This window comes from Bos indicus, chromosome 9, assembly GCF_029378745.1.
Source record: "Bos indicus isolate NIAB-ARS_2022 breed Sahiwal x Tharparkar chromosome 9, NIAB-ARS_B.indTharparkar_mat_pri_1.0, whole genome shotgun sequence".
Taxonomy (NCBI): domain Eukaryota; kingdom Metazoa; phylum Chordata; class Mammalia; order Artiodactyla; family Bovidae; genus Bos; species Bos indicus.
In genome coordinates, this window is record NC_091768.1 from 60641206 (window position 1) to 60659724 (window position 18519).

An 18519-nucleotide genomic window follows, 5' to 3' on the forward strand; every position below is an offset into this window, starting at 1 on the left:
CCATATTGTTGTACAGTTCATTTTCTAAAACGTAAAATAAAGTTTCTTTCTCCTGAATAAAATCCTCTCAACCACTGTCATGAAAAAGTTCCAGCTTCTTAGCTCAGCACGGAAGGGCTTTTATCCTCTGTCTCGTAAGCCTAGTATTTTTTCACTACTTCACGTGCACATTCTGCCCTAACCATCACAGAATCTTCTCAGGCTGCACTCGTAGGCATGTATGTTTTTATTCATTTTAATATTTTTGCCTAGGGTAATTGTGCCATTCCTTTCCCACCAAACCGGACTAATTTCTGTTCAACTTTAAGACTCAGTGAATGGCATTACCTCTAGGGTGGCTTCACTGCCTTGCTTCTAATCTGCTCCACACTCATCGACAGTCTGTCTTCACACGGTGTTTTGTTCATCGCTTGGGGTCACACCAGTTAGGCTGTGCGGTAGTTTGCCAGCTACCTCCCATCAGACGCTAGGCTGTAATGCCTCAGTCGTGTCTGGAGTTCTAGTGTCTTGCTTGATTCTGGTTAGTAGGCACCCAGTGAATGTTGAACAAGTAAGTCGCTCTGCTGGAGTGTAGTTGACTCCAATATTCCCACCTGCTGTGACCCCAGTTTATGCTGTGAGAAGTAGGGTTTCCTTTAAGTGTGCGTTTGTCATTTGGTTAGATGGCTGGTTTTGTGGGGTGTTTTTGCTACTTCTGTCTTTATAGCTTTGTCCCTGGAATTTTGTGATTTAGGTTTCTGTGCTGATCCCTCTCTTGGAGAATGGAGAGCTCTTGATTCCTGGCCGAGGTGACTGTGTGAAGGTGGCTCCTGGATTTCAGTTCTTTGCAACCAGGAGGTATGTCCTATTAACCCTTTTGTCTCCACGATGGAGCCTCTTGCTCATGAGTCCACATGCTAGAGTGCTGAGTACACAAGTCCAGGAATAGAGTTCTCTGGGCCTTTAAAGTTGGAACAGATCCAACCTTCTCATTCCTGACTGTTTTTCATGGAGATAATTAATTTAGAAAATAAAAGTTTTGTTTTTTTCACTTAGAAATAAGTAACCAGTCTTAAAAAAAAAATTGTTTTCATATTTTCAAACATAATCAGAAATGACAGTTGTCAGATAGCCCTGGGTTTGAATCCTGATACTGACTCTTTGTATCTGTATGTACCTTGCTTGGCTGATTCTGATGGAACCAATAATGCCTGCTTTACAACTTGGTGTAAGTTGTAAAGTTTAGGTGAAATGACTTGCACTAAAGACCTGTCACATGGTGGCGTGCCCAACCATGATGGTGGTGCTGACGCAAATGAAGCTATGTAGACGTCAAGCAGTTTAAATAAATAAATTGAAGATAAGCGTCAACAAAGGAATAAAACCTAAAGAAACTTATGTTTATGTCCTTATCTACATTTTAAAATAACGTGAAGGCAGTGGCTTATTTCCTCCTACCTGACTACCTGTTCATTTCTCCAAGATATTAAAATGCCCGAGAGGGAAACCAGTGCTACACTGTGTTTAGTAATTATGTTAGTGTTTACTGCACCTCTGTGAACATTCACTCCCAGACGGAATGCAGAGCTGCTCTAACCGGTCTTCAAGGAGCACCTTGCTAGACCCTGATAGTTTTAGTAAAACCTGTTTTTATTCACAGTGATAGTGAAGTTCTTTCCTGGAAAGTCCTGAGACATCACACAAGGATGTCACACCAACTTCAGTTCATTTCTTGGTTTTGCCATTTGTAGTCATAGTTGAGTGAGCAAGAGACATTTTTCTTTCTCTTCCTTATGGTTCTTGCTTGCAGTTAGAGGAAAAGATCACTGTTCCCTCAGGGCAGTTGTTATGAGGATTAAATTAATGGCTTAAGTGTAAGCCTGTGGCTTGCCCAGAATATGTGTTCAATGAATATTCCTTCCTTTCTGGGTATTTTAAATAGTTTTAGGTACTGTAGCTTTTGGTAAATAAGCAGTGAACTTATTTTTAGGGCTATGGGTCTTGGTTTGTTTTCTTTTTCCTGAAGTTACATCTTAATGAAAAGAAACATGTTTTTAAGATCAAAATGCCTAATAGGACTGTTTGCAGTAATTTGAAAATAACTTGGTTAAAGCCCTATTACTCTCCTTAGGAAAATAGTCAAAGCTGAGTCAGTGGCAGCATTTCATCGTCATCCTCCCTGTAAGCCTAGCATAATAGTGTCTTGACACCAGAAGGAATTGTGAGTTTTTTTCAGATGTGACACAGTGTATAGCAAAGGATAACCAGGGGCATAATTCAAGATTAAAACTTAGAAATTTGTGTGACTCTGCTTTTCATTTTGTAATACAGACTGTTGAGCTGTGGAGGAAATTGGTATCAACCGCTAAATAGTCATGCTACTCTGCTAGACAAATACTGGACCAAAATTCACCTGGATAATATGGATAAGGCAGAACTAAATGAGGTATGCAATTACTTGAAAGTATCAGTGCTTCTCTTTTTTACTTTTCATTTATATTACAAGTTTCAGTGTTGTGTTAGTTTCTACTATACAAAGAAGTGAATCAGCTCTGTTGTTGTTTAGTTGCTAAGTCGTGTTCAGCTTTTTGCAACCCCATGGAATGTAGCCACTAGTCTCTTCTAGGTCCATGGGATTTCCCAGGCAAGAATCATGGAGTGGGTTGCCATTTTCTTTTTCAAGGGATCTTCCCAACCCAGGGATCAAACCCATGTGGCAGGCAGATTCTTTACCACTGAGCCGCCAGAGAATTCCTATTTTAAAAGTTTCAGACTTACATGTAGAGAAGAGAAATAGCCCAGTGAGTCATGAAAATACTCACTACTCTAAATTTAACAGTTAATGTGCTAACATTTTACTATATTAACTTCATCTAGTACTTTTTATTTGCTAATATATTTGAAAGCAAACCTCGCAGAATTTCACCCTTAAATACTTTGATGCATCTTTAAGGGCATTTCCATATGTAACCACAATATCAGTATTATAGCCAATAAAATGAATTATTATTCCTCAGTAGCACTTCATTCTCAGACCACATTAGAATTTCCCCAGTTGTCCTCAAAGGATCTTTTTATTTTTACTAAGTTGATTGTAACTAGTATCTTTCACACTTAACAACTGCATGTGCATTTCCATCTGGACCTTAATGGAAACTGAGATGACTTAGTTTAAAGGCTTTATACATCAGTTCACTTTGTAATATCACTGGTTCTCTGTAACCCCTAAGCGGTGTGCCTCACTCTACGCTGCCAACCTCTCTCCTCTGCATTTGCCTTCTCACTTGGGCAGCTTTCTGTCTCCCAGAACTTCACTTTGAACAGTAGCAAATAAAGTGTTGTCAGTGAACATTCAGGCATGGCAGGGTCACCTTCCTCTTTCTTGGTGTAAATTTTTACATAAATAAGTGGCACCAGACAGCCCTTTCAAATATTTTATCTATTATTAGCGTTTAAGTATTTATTAACAGAGGGGTTTTCAGAGGGCACAAATTACTGGATCGGCCTTCATATAATTTCTAAGAACCCTGGCCTTGATGGTGTGATTTTTGTGTCTCTGTAGCCTTGTGAGTTTCTTATCTCACTGTAGCTCTCAGTTGTGTACTTGTGTGTCTATACATCTTTCTCTCCCTCTCTTGCTGCTCTCAACTGTAAGCTCCTCCAGTAACTTACTCAGCTTTGGTGTCCCCGGCATCCAGTCCATGCCTCACAATCCATGTGTTTGTTGTATTGCTCTGACATAATACCCCTCTTTTTTTTTTTTTTTTTTTTTTGCTGTTGTAGTTCTTTAAATATTTTGTTTTCAAACATTTAAATACTGATAAGCATATTATGTCAGATTAGTTTATCATGTGATATTCTGTTTACATTTTGACATTTATGGTAATAACAAAAGATATTTTTTGTCTGAGGTAGAAAATGACTAATTGGTTGGTACATATAAATCACTATTCAGAACTTTTTCCCCAAATAACCGAGCCCTACTAAAGTGTTAAACCTAAGTTTTTTTCAAGTAAAAATAGCTTTTTTCCCCCACCATGATCATAAGTATACATGTTCATATGATGGAATTACTCCTCAGCAATAAAATAGAATGAACTGCTGATACATACAGTGATGTTTGGGTGAATTTCAAAAACACGATGCTGAGTAAGAGAAACCAAACTACGTGCTACATCCTGGATGATTCCATGTACATGAGAAGTTTGAAAGCTAAACTGTACTGATTGGAATCAGGTTCAAGATTCCAGGGACAGGGGTGGTGGGGAAGGGTGTGATTACAAGGGAACTTTTTTTTTGTTTTATGGGTGATGGAAGTATGTATTTTGTTTATGGTAGCCACAGTCCATAAATATGGTCAGTTTTGAAAATGTTCCTTCTATACACAGAACATGTTTATTCTCTCTTTGAAAGATCCACATGTGTAGCAAATAAAATGAATTTGTTGATTTTATTATTCACTTCTATCTTTACTTAATTTTTAATACATTTGAAATATTAAAATTTGTAAAATCTTCCAATTTAACAAAAAGGTATGAAGAAATTCAAATCTGTGACCTCTAATACTTCGTGACACTATTAAAAGATTTTAGTTCATCTTTGTAAATATGTGGACTTTACCTCTTTAATATATATAAAATATGTTGATATTTCATATATTAATATAAGTTGGAATCATGGTATACTTCTTAAGCTAATTTAAATATATTAGCTAATAATATTTCTAATACATATGTGATATTTTTCTTCTCAAGTAGACTTAACAAATCCATATCATAAATATTATAATATTATGGCCACCAAGTATCAATACTGCACAAAATTCTTAATAGTTATTGAAGTGAATTGGACTAGATCTTTTGCTTTCTAAATTCTTCTGTCTGATAAAAACTACTTTTTATCAGGACTTTAACACTAGCTCCTTTTGCTGTGTTCTGCTTTTAAAAACAACTTTTGTTTCCTTTCCCACTAAACTGTTTCATTTTTGCTTTTGGCTGAGAAGTGACTTAATCATGGTACTACAATTGTCTTTAAAATAATTGGAGTACGTAGTACTTGAAGTGCATGGGCTTTGGATGCCCATGTTTGAGACGTCTATCCCATTGAGCTTCTGTACCCAAAGCTGTGTGATAGGTCGTGAGGTTGCCAGATAACAGTTCTGGGCAGGAGGACGTCATAGTCTTTGGGGGGTTGGAGGTAATGGGTGAAGGTGGAAGTTTTTACACTTGCTCAAGATGACAGATCTCCTAGAGAAATTCATTCTTGGTGTGCTTTTACAAATCATTTGTCTGCTGCTAATTTTTTTTTTTTTTTTTTGCTTTTTTCCTCCTCTCTCAGGTTCTTCAAAACAGATATCCCAGCTTATCAGCAGCAACCGATCACCTGCTTGATATTTATTTCCAGCTTATTGGAGAGAAGCATCACTGTCTGAGTGAAAGTTCTGTTGGAGGGGAACAGGCGCCAGGGGAGGTTCCAGAAGCAAGACAAGAAAACAAGAGACTAAGCCTTGAGGGAAGAGAATTGTCTCTCAGGTATTGGGCTAAACGCTTTTGGGTTGCTATTTTAAAAATTGCTTCTCTCAGAAGTTCATAGCAGCTCAAACTGAATGGTTACAAGAAGTCTGATTTTGAAATTAGACGTTCTCAGTCTCTGATCTGTTTGAGATCTATAGTTACTGTATGGGAAGGCTTATGAAGATAATATTATGTTAGCTTTAAAAAACAACTTTTTTCTTCTTCTTACAGTTTTATTGAGCTGTAACTGACAGCTCTGTATAAGTTTATGGCATATAGGATAATGATTACATGCATATGAAATAATGACTACAAGTTGAGTGAACCTCCATCATCTCACTGATACTAAGTTAAATAGTAAAAAAACAGTTTTTTTCTTGTGATAATGTAACAACTTTTCACATATAACATTCTGCTGCTGCTGCTAAGTCGCTTCAGTCCTGTCCAACTCTGTGCAACCCCAGAGATGGCAGCTCACCAGGCTCCCCCGTCCCTGGGATTCTCCAGGCAAGAACACTGGAGTAGGTTGCCATTTCCTTCTCCAATGCATGAAAGTGAAGTCTCTTAGTCGTGTCCAACTCCTAGCAACCCCATGGACTGCAGCCTGCCAGGTTCCTCTGTCCATGGGATTTTCCAGGCAAGAACACTGGAGTGGGTTGCCATAGCCTTCTCCCATGTATAACATACAGCAGTGTTAATTATACTTATTATGCTGTATATTGCATCCCTAGGAATTATAATTGGTTTAACAAATAACTCTAAAAGTTGGAAATAGTGGAAAAAGTTGGAAAACTACTGACATAGTTTTTTCACTGGATGTCCTTTTGGGACAAATGGGGTCCTAAATAAGATTTTTGGGTTTTGCTGTATATAGTAAATTCTCTTTCTTCCTTTGAGCTACATTTGCAGTGGTTGACTTGCTCTTTGAGAAGTGAGAATTGGGAATGGGCAGCTCCCCTTAAGTTTGCTCTGAGAGTTAATTGCTCCTATCTCTTGCTACCTTGTCTGGTATGGATGGGGGAGAAATGAATTATAGGTTGCTTCCTGATAGAGGTAAGAAAAGGATCCACTTATACTTTTTCCTGACTTAACAGTGTTTATATTCAGTTGCCAGAAAAAGGGAGAGTCTTTGTGGTCAGACGTTCCAAGACCTAAGTAAACTCTGATACCTTTGGTATCTTTGACCTGTGTTTTTTTATTTCTTACCTTTTTTTTTTTAAAGGGATCTACTTAATTGGTGTAATAGGATTGCCCACAGCTTTGACAGTCTGTCTTCATCAGCATCGTTAAATATTTTTCAAGAGGTAAGATATAGTCTTCCTGCTTGTTTTCTCCGTGCTCTGCAAGGCTGCTAATTTCCACTGTTATTTTCTGTCTCTTGACTATTATCAGAAAGTTTTTCTATGGTGTAGGTACTGTGTATATCCTTAGCTAGTTAAAACTGAACTAAAGTTGTCTTAGAGCTAAGTGAGCATGATAAATGTTTTGTGGCTGTTGAAATGGGTTACCCCTAATTTCAAATAAGTCTAGTTTGAAATAGAGTAAAACAGAAGCTGAAATTAAAGCTTAAATGAAAGGGAAAAATCTCCCAGGTGGTAATACTATTGTAAAACAAAAAGAGTTTCTAAGATGTTTAGTATTAATTTCTATGTATAATTTCTTAGTCTGTTTGACAGATTTGTATTTGTCTGATCCCACCACTTGCCCCAGCAGGGCCTTTTTAACTTTAGTCCGGAGAAATGTATGTGGGTTAAAGTCTGTTCTTGTATGCTGGGCTGGGGGGAAAGTGTGTTGTGCAAGAGGGAAGCGCTGTTGAATTACAGCTCTGCCATATTCAATAAGAACAGAGATGTATTTCCACCTGGTTAAGAATAAAAGTGGTACTGCCTGAAGATCTTTGGGCTCTTCAAACATTGACCCGTTTTGACTATAAAGTGTTACCGTGTCTGTCAGCTAGGATTGAGGAAAGGATAGTGACCTGTTTTGGTGAGCAGTGTCTCTGGTGAAGTTGCTTTGAGTAGAAAGAACCCTGATTCAGAGCACACACTTAATCAAGCCAGACCCTGAAGTGCTGTGTATCAGTCCTTTAATCTCCTTCCTGTCCAGTGAAATTTCCTTCCCATCCTCCTACATTTTTCATCTTCCTACAGATAATCTTGTTCTGTACTTTTAAAATAAAACTGGCAAGGGGAGGATCTTCTTTAGTCTCTATTTTAGAATGTTATAGTGTGTGTGTGTGTGTGTGTGTGTGTGTGTGTGTGAACCCATAAAATTCACTCTTTTAAGGTGTACAATTGAGTGTATTTTAGTGTATTTACAGAATTATGCCACATCACCACTAAGTAATTCTAGAACATTTTCATCACCTCAAAAAGAAACCTTGTAACCATCAACCATCATGCCTATTTTTCTTCTCTCTGCAGCCTCTGACAATCACTAATCTACCTCCTGTCTATAGATTTGCTTATTCTGGACATTTCATATAAATGAAATCATACTTTAGGTGACCCTTTTATCTTCTTTCACTCAGCATATTCTCTTGGTTAATCCATGTTGTAGCATGAATCAGTACTTCATTCTCGTTATGGCTGAGTAACATTTCATTGTATTGATATACCACATTTTGTTTATTCACTCATACGTTAATGGATATTTGGGTTGTTTTCACCTGTTGTGAATAATGCTGCTGTGAACATTTGTGTACAAGTATTTTATTAATATGGGCTTCCCTGGTGGCTCAGTGGTCAAGAATCTTCGTGCCAGTGCAGGAGACACGGGTTCGATCCTGGGGCGGGAAGATTCCCTGGAGAAGGAAGTGGCAGTCCATTCTAGTATTCTTGCCTGGGAAATCCCATGGACAGAGGAGCCTGCTGGGCTTTAGTCCATGAAGTCACAAAAGAATTGGACACTACTTAGCGACTAAACAACAACAACATTTTTTTAATATAGAAGTAAAAATGAGAAAATATGGGAAAACGGTAAAAAATATTCTCCCATTCAGAGATTCCCCTGTACTATTAATACATTGGTATATCTCCTTGTACATCTTTGTCTATGCATATGGAATTAAGAACTCTTTTACTGTATTAGAGCCATGCCCGCCAGCCCCTCATAAAAACCCCATACTACCTTGTTGAAGAGATCAGGCCAGTTGTTTTACAGAACGTTTCACCTTTTGGCTTTATCTGGTTGCTGCTTCTCTGTTTTGACACCAAGTGGTGTCTTGCAATTCAGTCCAGTTCTGATACTTACTACCTGGAGTTAGTGTAGACCACACAGGTTCAGGGACTCAGTCCTCCACAAGACCACCCCACTTTGGACTCCAGCCGCAAGTATTGGAGGCCCACCCACACTTAGGACCAATCAGCTGTAAATTCAGGGGTTCCTACAAACTTCTCAGGTACAGTGATTGTCTCATAGAATTCTTTGGAAGCTCTGTACTTACCGTACAGACTACAGTTTTATTATTAAAAATATTATTCAGGAACAGTCAAAGAGACGCATAGGGCAAGACTTCAGGAATCTGAACACAGGCACATCTTTGGAGGCAGGGAGTGCCACCTTCATCATACATCGTGTTGTCCACCAGCCCCTCTACCTTCTCCAAGTGTTGGGGATGGAAGTTTCAATTCTCCTGTTCGTGCTTGGTCTTTCTGGCCTGGCCATTTCCTCTGATAAACTAAGTAAGGGCTCATCTGGAGTTACCTTGCTTAGTATAATAAACCCAGTAGGGCCCATGAGGACTCTAGTGAATAACAGAAGATACTCCTTAGTCCTGGTGATTCAGAATTTTTGAAAGGCTGTGTAGGAGTTAGGGACAAACAGCAGATAAATTCTTATTACAGCAGAAGACATGTATCTTGGCTTCTCAGTAGTGGCTAAGTACTGGGTTAGGGTAATGACAGTATTCCTTGATTGCACACCAAGAATTTCCCTTTACAGCTCAGAAGTAATCTTTTGGTGTTATCTCCACTGTCTGAGAATCATTTTCCACTATAGAATCTACACTACTAACCAGGGATTAATGCTAATTGCTATTTTTGCCTGAATTTTACATTTGCAAACTCAGGGCTGCATGTGTGTGTTTTCCTAATTAACCAATATTTTGATAATAAAGCCTTAACATTTTTGGAGTCTTGTCTCTGTTGTGGTAACATCTTTAAGTCTAGGGTTGGTACCTTATTTGTACTCTCCTTTAATCTTTCTTGCAGAAATGTTCCTGCTAGATTTTATATTCCTTCCTTTTGTGGCCTGGACTGCAGTGCTCTGTCATTAATGTATTATTTAAGAAGTCAATTGCTATTTGCCTTGGTTATTTTAATAGGCTCTGGACTGTTTCACAGCAATGCTTTCTAAGCAGACGAGCAAACTGAAAATGGCAGAAGTCATTGGAAGCAAATTGAACATTTCCAAGAAAAAGGTATGTAGTGCTATTTCTACTTCCCTCTTGAAAGGAAGTTGGGTTATTTAGCTTACTTGCTGGTCTCTGGCCCTTACCTAGAAAAGCTTTTGCAAAGTTGGACGTTTCATTGCTGCCTCTCATGGACATAAAACTCACTGTCTCTTGGATAAGTAGTTCTCCCTGTGGTCCACATTCTTAAAGTGAGCTGCCTTGTATTCTTTCTCACATGTGCGCCTTATTTTCCAGTGTTTAAGGAGCATGTTATTATGTATGTTCTGGATTCAGGACTGGAACGATGTCTTAGCAAATATTTTAATAAGCCTTCGCATTTTCAAAGCTTCAGTTAAGTTTGGTCGCTTAGTCGTGTCCGACTCTTTGTGACCCCATGGGCTGCAGCACACCAGGCTTCCCTCTCCATCACCAACTCCTAGAGCTTGCTCAAACTCATATCCATCAAGTCAGTGATGCCATCCAATCATCTCATCCTCTGTCATCCCCTTCTCCTTCCACCTTCAATCTTCCCAGCATCAGGGTCGTTTCTAGTGAGTCAGTTCTTCGCATCAGGTGGCCAAAGTATTGGAGTTTCAGCTTCAGCCTCAGTCCTTCCAATGAATGTTCAAGACTGATTGCCTTTAGGATAGTCTGGTTGGATCTCCTTGCTGTTCAAGGGACTCTCAAGAGTCTTGTCCAACACCACAGTTCAGAAGCATCATTTCTTCGGTGCTCAGCTTTCTTTCGAGTCCAACTCTCACACCCATATGTGACTACTGGAAAAACCATAGCTTTGACTAGACAGACCTTTGTTGGCAAAGTAATGTCTCTGCTTATTAATATGCTGTCTAGGTTGATAATACCTTTTCTTCCAAGGAGCAAGCGTTTTTAATTTCATGCCTGCAGTCACCATCTGCAATCATTTTAGATCCCCCCAAAATAAAGTCTGTCACTGTTTCCATTGTTTCCATCTGTTTGCCATGAAGTGATTTGACTGGATGCCGTGACCTTTTTTAATGTGTTTTAAGCCAACTTTTTCACTCTCCTCTTTTCACTTTCATCAAGAGGCTCTTTAGTTCTTCGCTTTCTGCCATAAAGGTGCTGTCATCTGCATATCCGAGGTTATTGATATTTCTCCCAGCAATCTTGATTTCAGCTTGTGCTTCATCCAGCCCAGCATTTCGCAAGATGTACTCTGTATGTAAGTTAAATAAATAGGGTGACAATATGCAGCCTTGACATACTCCTCTCCCAATTTGGAACCAGTCTGTTGTTCCATGTCCAGTTTTAACTGTTGCTTCTTGACCTGCATACAGATTTCTCAGGAGGCAGGTCAGGTGGTCTGGTAGTCCCATCTCTTGAAGAATTTTCCAGTTTGTTGTGCAGAAAACATAGCTGAAGAAAAATTACTTTGATTTTTTTAGAAGTATCTTTTAGGAGTATAGCTTTTCTTGACTGTTCACTTTATGTAGGTAGATAGAGGCATATTTGAATCAATAAATTGTAGTGTTAGGGAACATTCATAATCAATGTTTTTAAAAACAGAAACTTGGAAAATATTTTAAAATAAAATTAAACGCTAACTTGCCTATATAGGAAGCCGAAAGTGCTTCTAGAGGTGGCACAGTAAGCCTCATGATTTAAGTGTTTGAAGAGTATGCAGAATTTTACTCAGGTAAATCTTTTCCCCTCCCATAGGTGGAATTCTTCTGTCAACTTTACAAACCAGAAATTGTGATCAACGAGCTTGATGTGCAAGTGGGTCGAGTGCGGCTTCTCCGAAAACAAAGCGAGGCTGTCCACATACAGAGGTAATCAGGGTTCCAAGCTGAGCTGAGCACTGTGGGGTCATTGGGAACTTGGCGCAAGGAGCATTTGGTCCTGACCCTTTTCTCTGAGTAAAACCCATGTCTGAACTGTGATCTCTCCAGTGTGCTAGACTGGTAAGGAGCAGTGATTTCCTAAAATGTGTCCTGTGAAACTGGATATTAGGAGCTGGAGGGTGGTGATGAGGGTGCTTAGAGATTTGGGACCAGCAAAGATGTATCTTTGATTTTATTCATTGTAATTTATTTATTAAGTGAAGTAAGCATCACTTGGAAGGCAGGCTTGGTCCTAAATTAGTCTGTTAATTCCTTGAAGGCTGGAATTGTATAAGTTTTTGATACCTAGTTAACCATTTACTAAATATTTGCTGTATTCCTAACATTGTGCTAAGTGCTGTTTTGCATGTTTTTGCATGTGACTATAGTAATCCTATGAATTAATGTGTTTATTAGCGCCCTAGGACTCACCTCACAAATTAACCATAAACTTGATTCATGTATCCATGCATGCTAAGTCGCTTTAGTCATGTCCGACTCTTTTCAACCCCATGGACTATAGCCTGCCAGGCTCCTTTATCCATGGGGTTCTCCAGGCAAGAATACTGGAGTAGGTTGCCATTTCCTACTCCAGGGAATCTTCCCGACCCAGGAACCAAACCTGGGTCTCTTGTGTCTCCCGCTTTGACATGTGGGTTCTAGGGCCGTAAACTTGATGGTTTGCCATAAACATTTCTTCTCAGTTCTGGAGGCTGGAAGGCTGAAGTCCAGGTGCTGGCAGGGCCACGTTCCCTCTGGAGGCTCTTGCCTCTTCCTGGCTTCTGATGGCGGGCACTAGTCCTTGGTGTTCCTTACCTTGTAGCTGCTTCAGTTCAGTATCTGACTCCATTGTCTTATGGCCTTCTTCCCTGTGTGTCTTTTTTGTGTCTGTAAATTTCTCTTTCTGTATGAGAACACGGGCCATTGGATTTAAGACCAGGCCTTAAGTCCAATACAGTATGATTTTTATCTTATTCCTGTAAAGACCTTTTTCCCAAATAAGGTCACATTCACAGCTACTGGGTGGACATGAATTTGTGGAGGACTTACTGCAACTAGTAAGTGTTGTTGTCCAGATTGTACAGGTTAGGAAACCAAGGCTAAGAGAGGTTAAGTAATTTGCCCAAGATGACATAGGTAGTACAGATGTTTTATCTTGTCGGTGTTTTGAATTTCTAGAGCCTAGTGAAGTACTAGGTATGTAAATGCTCCATGTTTATAGAATGAATTCTGCAATTCTTATGTTGTGAGCTATCCCATACAATGTGAAGACAGTCCTTTCTTGAGTTGTCTTGTTTATCGAGTCTGATTCCTCAGAACAACGTTAAGAGAAGCTTGCAGCTTGTCTCTCCAACTGCTTACGTACTTTCACCTCCCCAGGGAAAAGTTCACCTTTGCTGCTACGAGGCCATCCTCTGTTCTTATCGAACAGCTCGCAGTATGTGTCAGCAAAGGGGAGCCTGTGTTGCTGGTGGGAGAAACTGGAACAGGCAAAACCTCCACAGTCCAGTATTTGGCTCACATTACAGGTAACTCCTGGAGCGGATGCAGTCTGTCCTAGACGATAGGCATTTCATTTCATACGACTGCCTTTTTAAAAACTAGAGTCCAAAGAATATTGGAACTTAAAAAGTGCCACAGCTCTGTTTCCCCTGGAGATAAGCACTGGAATCTTTTTCCTTGGAAACAATGTAATCTCTCTCCCTGGAAATAACTATTAACATGTTGGTATTAATTTTTTTCAGTTCTAATCTATGGCCTGCACATACATAGTGCTTTGGTTTTGTTTTGAAACAGATGGGATCCTTCCCTGTATTGTGTTTAGTTAAGCACATTGGCCATCTTTAAAAACAGAACTGCCTCATTCCTGTTCTGATGTCTAAATTAATATTTCACACTAGATATTTATTTAGTTCTAATTCATAGACATTGACTTACTGAAGGATTTTGTTGTTGTTGTTTTCAGTTACCCGATGCTAGAGCAGTGACTCTTTCATTCTCTCTGGGTTAGGTTAAAATTTTGAACAGTCAAGATTCTAAAAATAAAATGAGGGGTCAGAGGAAGTGCACATTAAAAGATTTGCCCATACCCATGTCCGCACATCGGATCACAGTGGGTATTGTCAGTCTTTACATTTTCAGAATAACTCTTTATACCCTTTTTTTCTTAAAGGCCACCGTTTGAGAGTTGTCAATATGAATCAGCAAAGTGACACTGCAGATTTGCTGGGAGGGTAAGTATGGTTTTAAACCTTTTTCTTGTTGTTTTGTGTTCACTGCTTGAGGTAAGAAACACTTCTTTCCTATTAAGCTTAATACTAACCTTGGAAGAATGTTCAACAACTTGCCCCCTGTGCCTACCCCAGCAGGATATTTATTAGGGTTTATTAAGGGACTCTTGGGGTATGTAGATGTTTCTTTTCATTTTAAAGAATTCTTGAGGTTCTTGCTCTCAGAGATCCTGCTGAGGGTGTGGGGTGGGGGCTGGAATATAAAGGTGAGTATGCAGTCAACTGTGTATCACAACAAACTATGGAAAATTTTTAAAGAGATGGGAATACCAGAGCACCTGACCTGCCTCCTGAGAAATCTGTATACAGGTCAAGAAGTAACAGTTAGAACTGGACATGAAACAACAAACTGGTTCCAAGTCGGGAAAGAAGTACGTCAAGGCTGCATACTGTCAACCTGCTTATTTAACCTATATGCAGGGTACATCATGCGAAATGCTGGGCTGGATGAAGCACAAGCTGGAATCAAGATTGCTGGGAGAAATATCAATAACCTCAGATATGCAGATGACGCCACCCTTATGGCAGAAAATGAACAACTAAAGAGCCTCTTGATGAAAGTGAAAAGAGAGTGAAAAAGTTGGCTTAAAACTCAGCATTCAGAAAGCTAAGATCATGGCATCAGGTCCCATCCCTTCATGGCAAATAGATGGGAAACAATGGAAACAGTAACAGACTTTATTTTTTGGGCTCCAAAATCACTGCAGATGGTGACAGCAGCCATGAAATTAAAAAAGCTTGCTCCTTGGAAGAAAAGTTTTGACCATATGACAGCATATCAATAAGCAGAGATTGATAGACAGAGATTGTCTAGTCAAAGCTGTGGTTTTTCCAGTAGACATGTATGGATGTGAGAGTTGGACTTTAAGAAAGCTGAGTGCCAAAGAATTGATGCTTTTGAACTGTGATATTGGAGAAGACTCTTGGGAGTCCCTTGAAGAGCAAGGAGATCCAACCAGTCCATCCTAAAGGAAATCAGTCCTGAATATTCATTGGAAGGGCTGAGGCTGAAGCTGAAATTCCAAAACATTGTCTACCTGATGCGAAGAACTGACTTATTTGGAAAGACCCTGATGCTGGGAAAGATTGAAGGCGGGAGGAGAAGGGGACGACAAAGGATGAGATGGTTGGATGGCATCACTGATTCTATGGACATGAGTTTAAGCAAGTTCCGGGAGTTGGTGATGGACAGGGAAGCCTGGTGTGCTGTAGTCCGTGGGGTCGCAAAGAGTTGGACACTACTGAGCAACTGAACTGAACTGAATGCAGTTAAGTAATATTTATCTGGAGTATGTTCTTGAGTTATGCTGCCTTCAAGCAAGACTCTCCTGCAATTTGTTTATCTTTGAAAGGTTAAGTAGCCTCCACTTGGTTAAATGGAACATCACTGTGGTCAACTAAATGCCCTTCTTCCTTTTGATGCTTTTGAATATGTTAGTTTTTGAACAATTTTAATGTGTGCTGAAGGCTGTAAAACTGATAGATGCTATTGGCATACCTTATGTTGAATGATACTAGGAACTGTCCCATTAATTCTAAACAGTTGCTTGCATAAATCTTTAAAAGCATAGAACAATAGAAGTTATTGTTCTTTTTTCTCTTTATGATGTCTACGAGAAGTTCTTTATTTACTCATTTTTTTTTAAGGACACCTTACACTGTAGCATTATTTTTACTTTTGCTTTTACCAGTCTCTATCCCTTCCTGCTCTGGGTGGAGTGCCAGTGTGGAATCCTGCTTCCTTTTGTGCTTTTCATTTTCTTACCCTCTGGACCCTTAAATTCTGCTCTACACGTACCTTGATGTTATATTTTAAATTTCTATACTGTCTTAAAATCTGTCAGCTGAGACTTAACCTCTCTTACCCCAGTTCTTCTTTTACTCTGTTTTTCCTCAGTGGTCTTTTCTACTTTGCTTTATATTTCTTCTGTTCAGTTAATTGACAGTCTCTCCTATCCCTCGTTGTGGTACTTGCAGTGTGTTCTTAGTAATAAATGGAGTTTGTTATTTAACTAGTATGTCTGTCGTTGTTGTTTAGTTGCTCAGTCATGTCCAACTCTTAGCAACCCCCTGGACTGTCACCGGCCAGGCTCCTCTGTCCATGAGATTTTCCAGGCAAGAATACTGGAGTGGGTTGCCATTTCCTTCTCCAAGTATGTCTGTACTACTATCTGTTTCTACTCTGTATTCTGTAATGCCCTGCAGTTAAGTATAGCTAACACAGATGGCATTGTTCTTGTACTAATTAAACATAGGCTGTATCGGTCTCATTTAAGACTTTGTAGTGTTATATCAGCCATTGCAAATAGTGTTTTCTTCTTTAATTCCTTTTTTTTTTAAATGCAAGTAGTTTTAAATGTAGGGAATACACATTGTGCCCTGATGTAATTGATAATACAAAAGGCTAAAATTAGAATGTGGTAACTGGAATTTTATTTTTGGTGCTAACTTGTTAGTAAGTTAGCATCAGTAATCAAAAGAAAAGTTAGATACAATTCAGTTTTTGTATGGCTGTAAGTATGCCTTGTTTTCTGTCCTTTTGTATAACTGCAAGTGGTGTGTAAATCACATCTTTTAATATATATCTTAGATGTATGAATGACTGCTTAAGAGTCTTTGTGTATACAATTTGAAGCAAAAATGATTTTATTAAAAGGCAAGGGTATGGAAGACAAAGGAGTGGGTAGGGAGAAGGGGTATAGAAAGCTTCATAGTTCTATTTTGGAAAGGTGTGGTTAGTTTTATCTAACTATGAAACTGGTTTTATGTTTTGTATTAATAATTTGTTTATTAAACATATTTTGCATTTACCAAATACTATGGTGAAAGAGAAAAGAAATTTATAGTCCTAATTAGTCTGACTTGCAAATCTGGATCCTTTTGACTGGTTTTTTGAGAAGTTGTAATTAAGGATAAATACATATTGTAAGAATAAGGCCTTCAAGGCCATCAGGCACTTGAGCTGCATTCCTGCAGATTGCCTGTGAGTTTTGTTTGCATATGTACCTACTTACTTTTTTGATTACTGTTAGTGTGGTATATCTTTCCCCTCACTTTTAACTCATTTTTGTCATTCTGATTAAAGTAGATTCTGGTAAATAGCACAGAGACCTACAGGTTACCTGGGAGTAGAGCAGTAAACCAAATTCCAACAGCATTGGGCTGGAGAGAGCCTATGAGACTGTAGAAAAGAGTGGATGATACAGAGGACTTAGATGAAGCAGATAAAACCATTCCAGAAAATGAAAGTCTGCACTAAATGGCAAAACACAGAACACAGGTTCACAGTTCTGGAAATGGAGTTGGGAGGGGCAGCCTCTGAAGGAGAAACAGGTATAGAGAGACGGGGAGGGGTCCTTGGAGAAGTCAACAATGATGGAAAGGAGAAATGAGAGGAAAATTAAAGATCTTACAGAAATAGAAATAAAATGGCCAACCTGCATTCTCCTCTAAGCCCCTCAAGTAAGCATCGTCCATGAAGGAAACAGCACGGGAGACAGCAGGGCACAAGTGCCTGTTCTCAGACTCAGAATCCGGATCCCGAATGAGGTGAAGGGTTTGCTTCTTAGTTGCTCATCACGTGCTGTTTCATGTTTCTTTTGCACTTGGTGTTCTTTCATGTATGGTCATTTTGGAGTGTCATTTTCTTTTGTTCTAGTCATTTTCAAGTGAATCTTGTTTGTGGTCTCCATGTATCATGTATGTAGCAGGTAGACCCTGAGTGACTGTCCACGAGGACCAGGTGGTCTAGATTTCCTTCTCTTGGCCTTCAGGTTGCTCCTGAGGCGTCCTTTCAAAAGATAGCTTGGAAACTCTAGTCTCAGTTCATAGTTTGATTCATCAGTTCGCCCTGTGACAGGTTGGTTTCCATTGAGTGTTTTAGTTAATTTTTATTTTTATTTTCAGCAAGCTATATATATGTATGTTCATTTTCGCCATCATTTGAAGCATTTATTAACTTAACCAGCCAATATGCCTTCAGTTTTAAATGAACAAGCTTTTTTCTTAAGGAGCCCAGACTAATGTGAAATATAAAGCCATTTCTTTCATGAATTCAGTTCACTGAGCTAGTTACTAGTTATAGTAACAGGTTGCTCTTCAATGGCATCCCTGTGCCAGGCACTCTTTTGAGTTTTTACCTGTTTACTCACTCAGCCATCTTAACAACCTGTTCATTATTCCCATTTATACACAAGGGACCTGAGGCTCACAAGGATTAAGTGCCTTGTTCAAAGTAATGGCTAGTCTGTGACTTGAACCCAGCAGTCTGCCTGAGCATCTACCTTCTTAATCATTACTCTGCTGCCTCAGTTAGCTTTGGATCCCATTTATTCCCTCATCTTTAAGACTAGCTATTTTATTTAAAAAACATTTGTATTTTGCTTAATTTCTCAACATTCCGCTGCTGACATTCTGGCTCATCGTCCTCTGCCTAGTCCAGTGTAGGGCTTTCATCTTTCCTTCTCCTCCAGCCTCTCTTC

General features: G+C 39.2%; 1 protein-coding gene across 2 annotated transcripts in view; it reads left to right on the forward strand.

Moving 5' to 3' along the window:
- Positions 1–18519, forward strand: part of MDN1 (midasin AAA ATPase 1) — a 143740-nt gene that overhangs the window by 26597 nt on the left and 98624 nt on the right. For both annotated transcript variants that reach the window (XM_070796075.1, XM_019967352.2), the window contains exons 8-15: positions 734–837; positions 2311–2425; positions 5317–5510; positions 6715–6796; positions 9817–9912; positions 11584–11696; positions 13128–13276; positions 13921–13981. In XM_070796075.1, coding sequence (XP_070652176.1) covers positions 734–837; positions 2311–2425; positions 5317–5510; positions 6715–6796; positions 9817–9912; positions 11584–11696; positions 13128–13276; positions 13921–13981 — 914 coding nt within the window. The remainder of the gene's footprint in view (positions 1–733; positions 838–2310; positions 2426–5316; positions 5511–6714; positions 6797–9816; positions 9913–11583; positions 11697–13127; positions 13277–13920; positions 13982–18519) is intronic.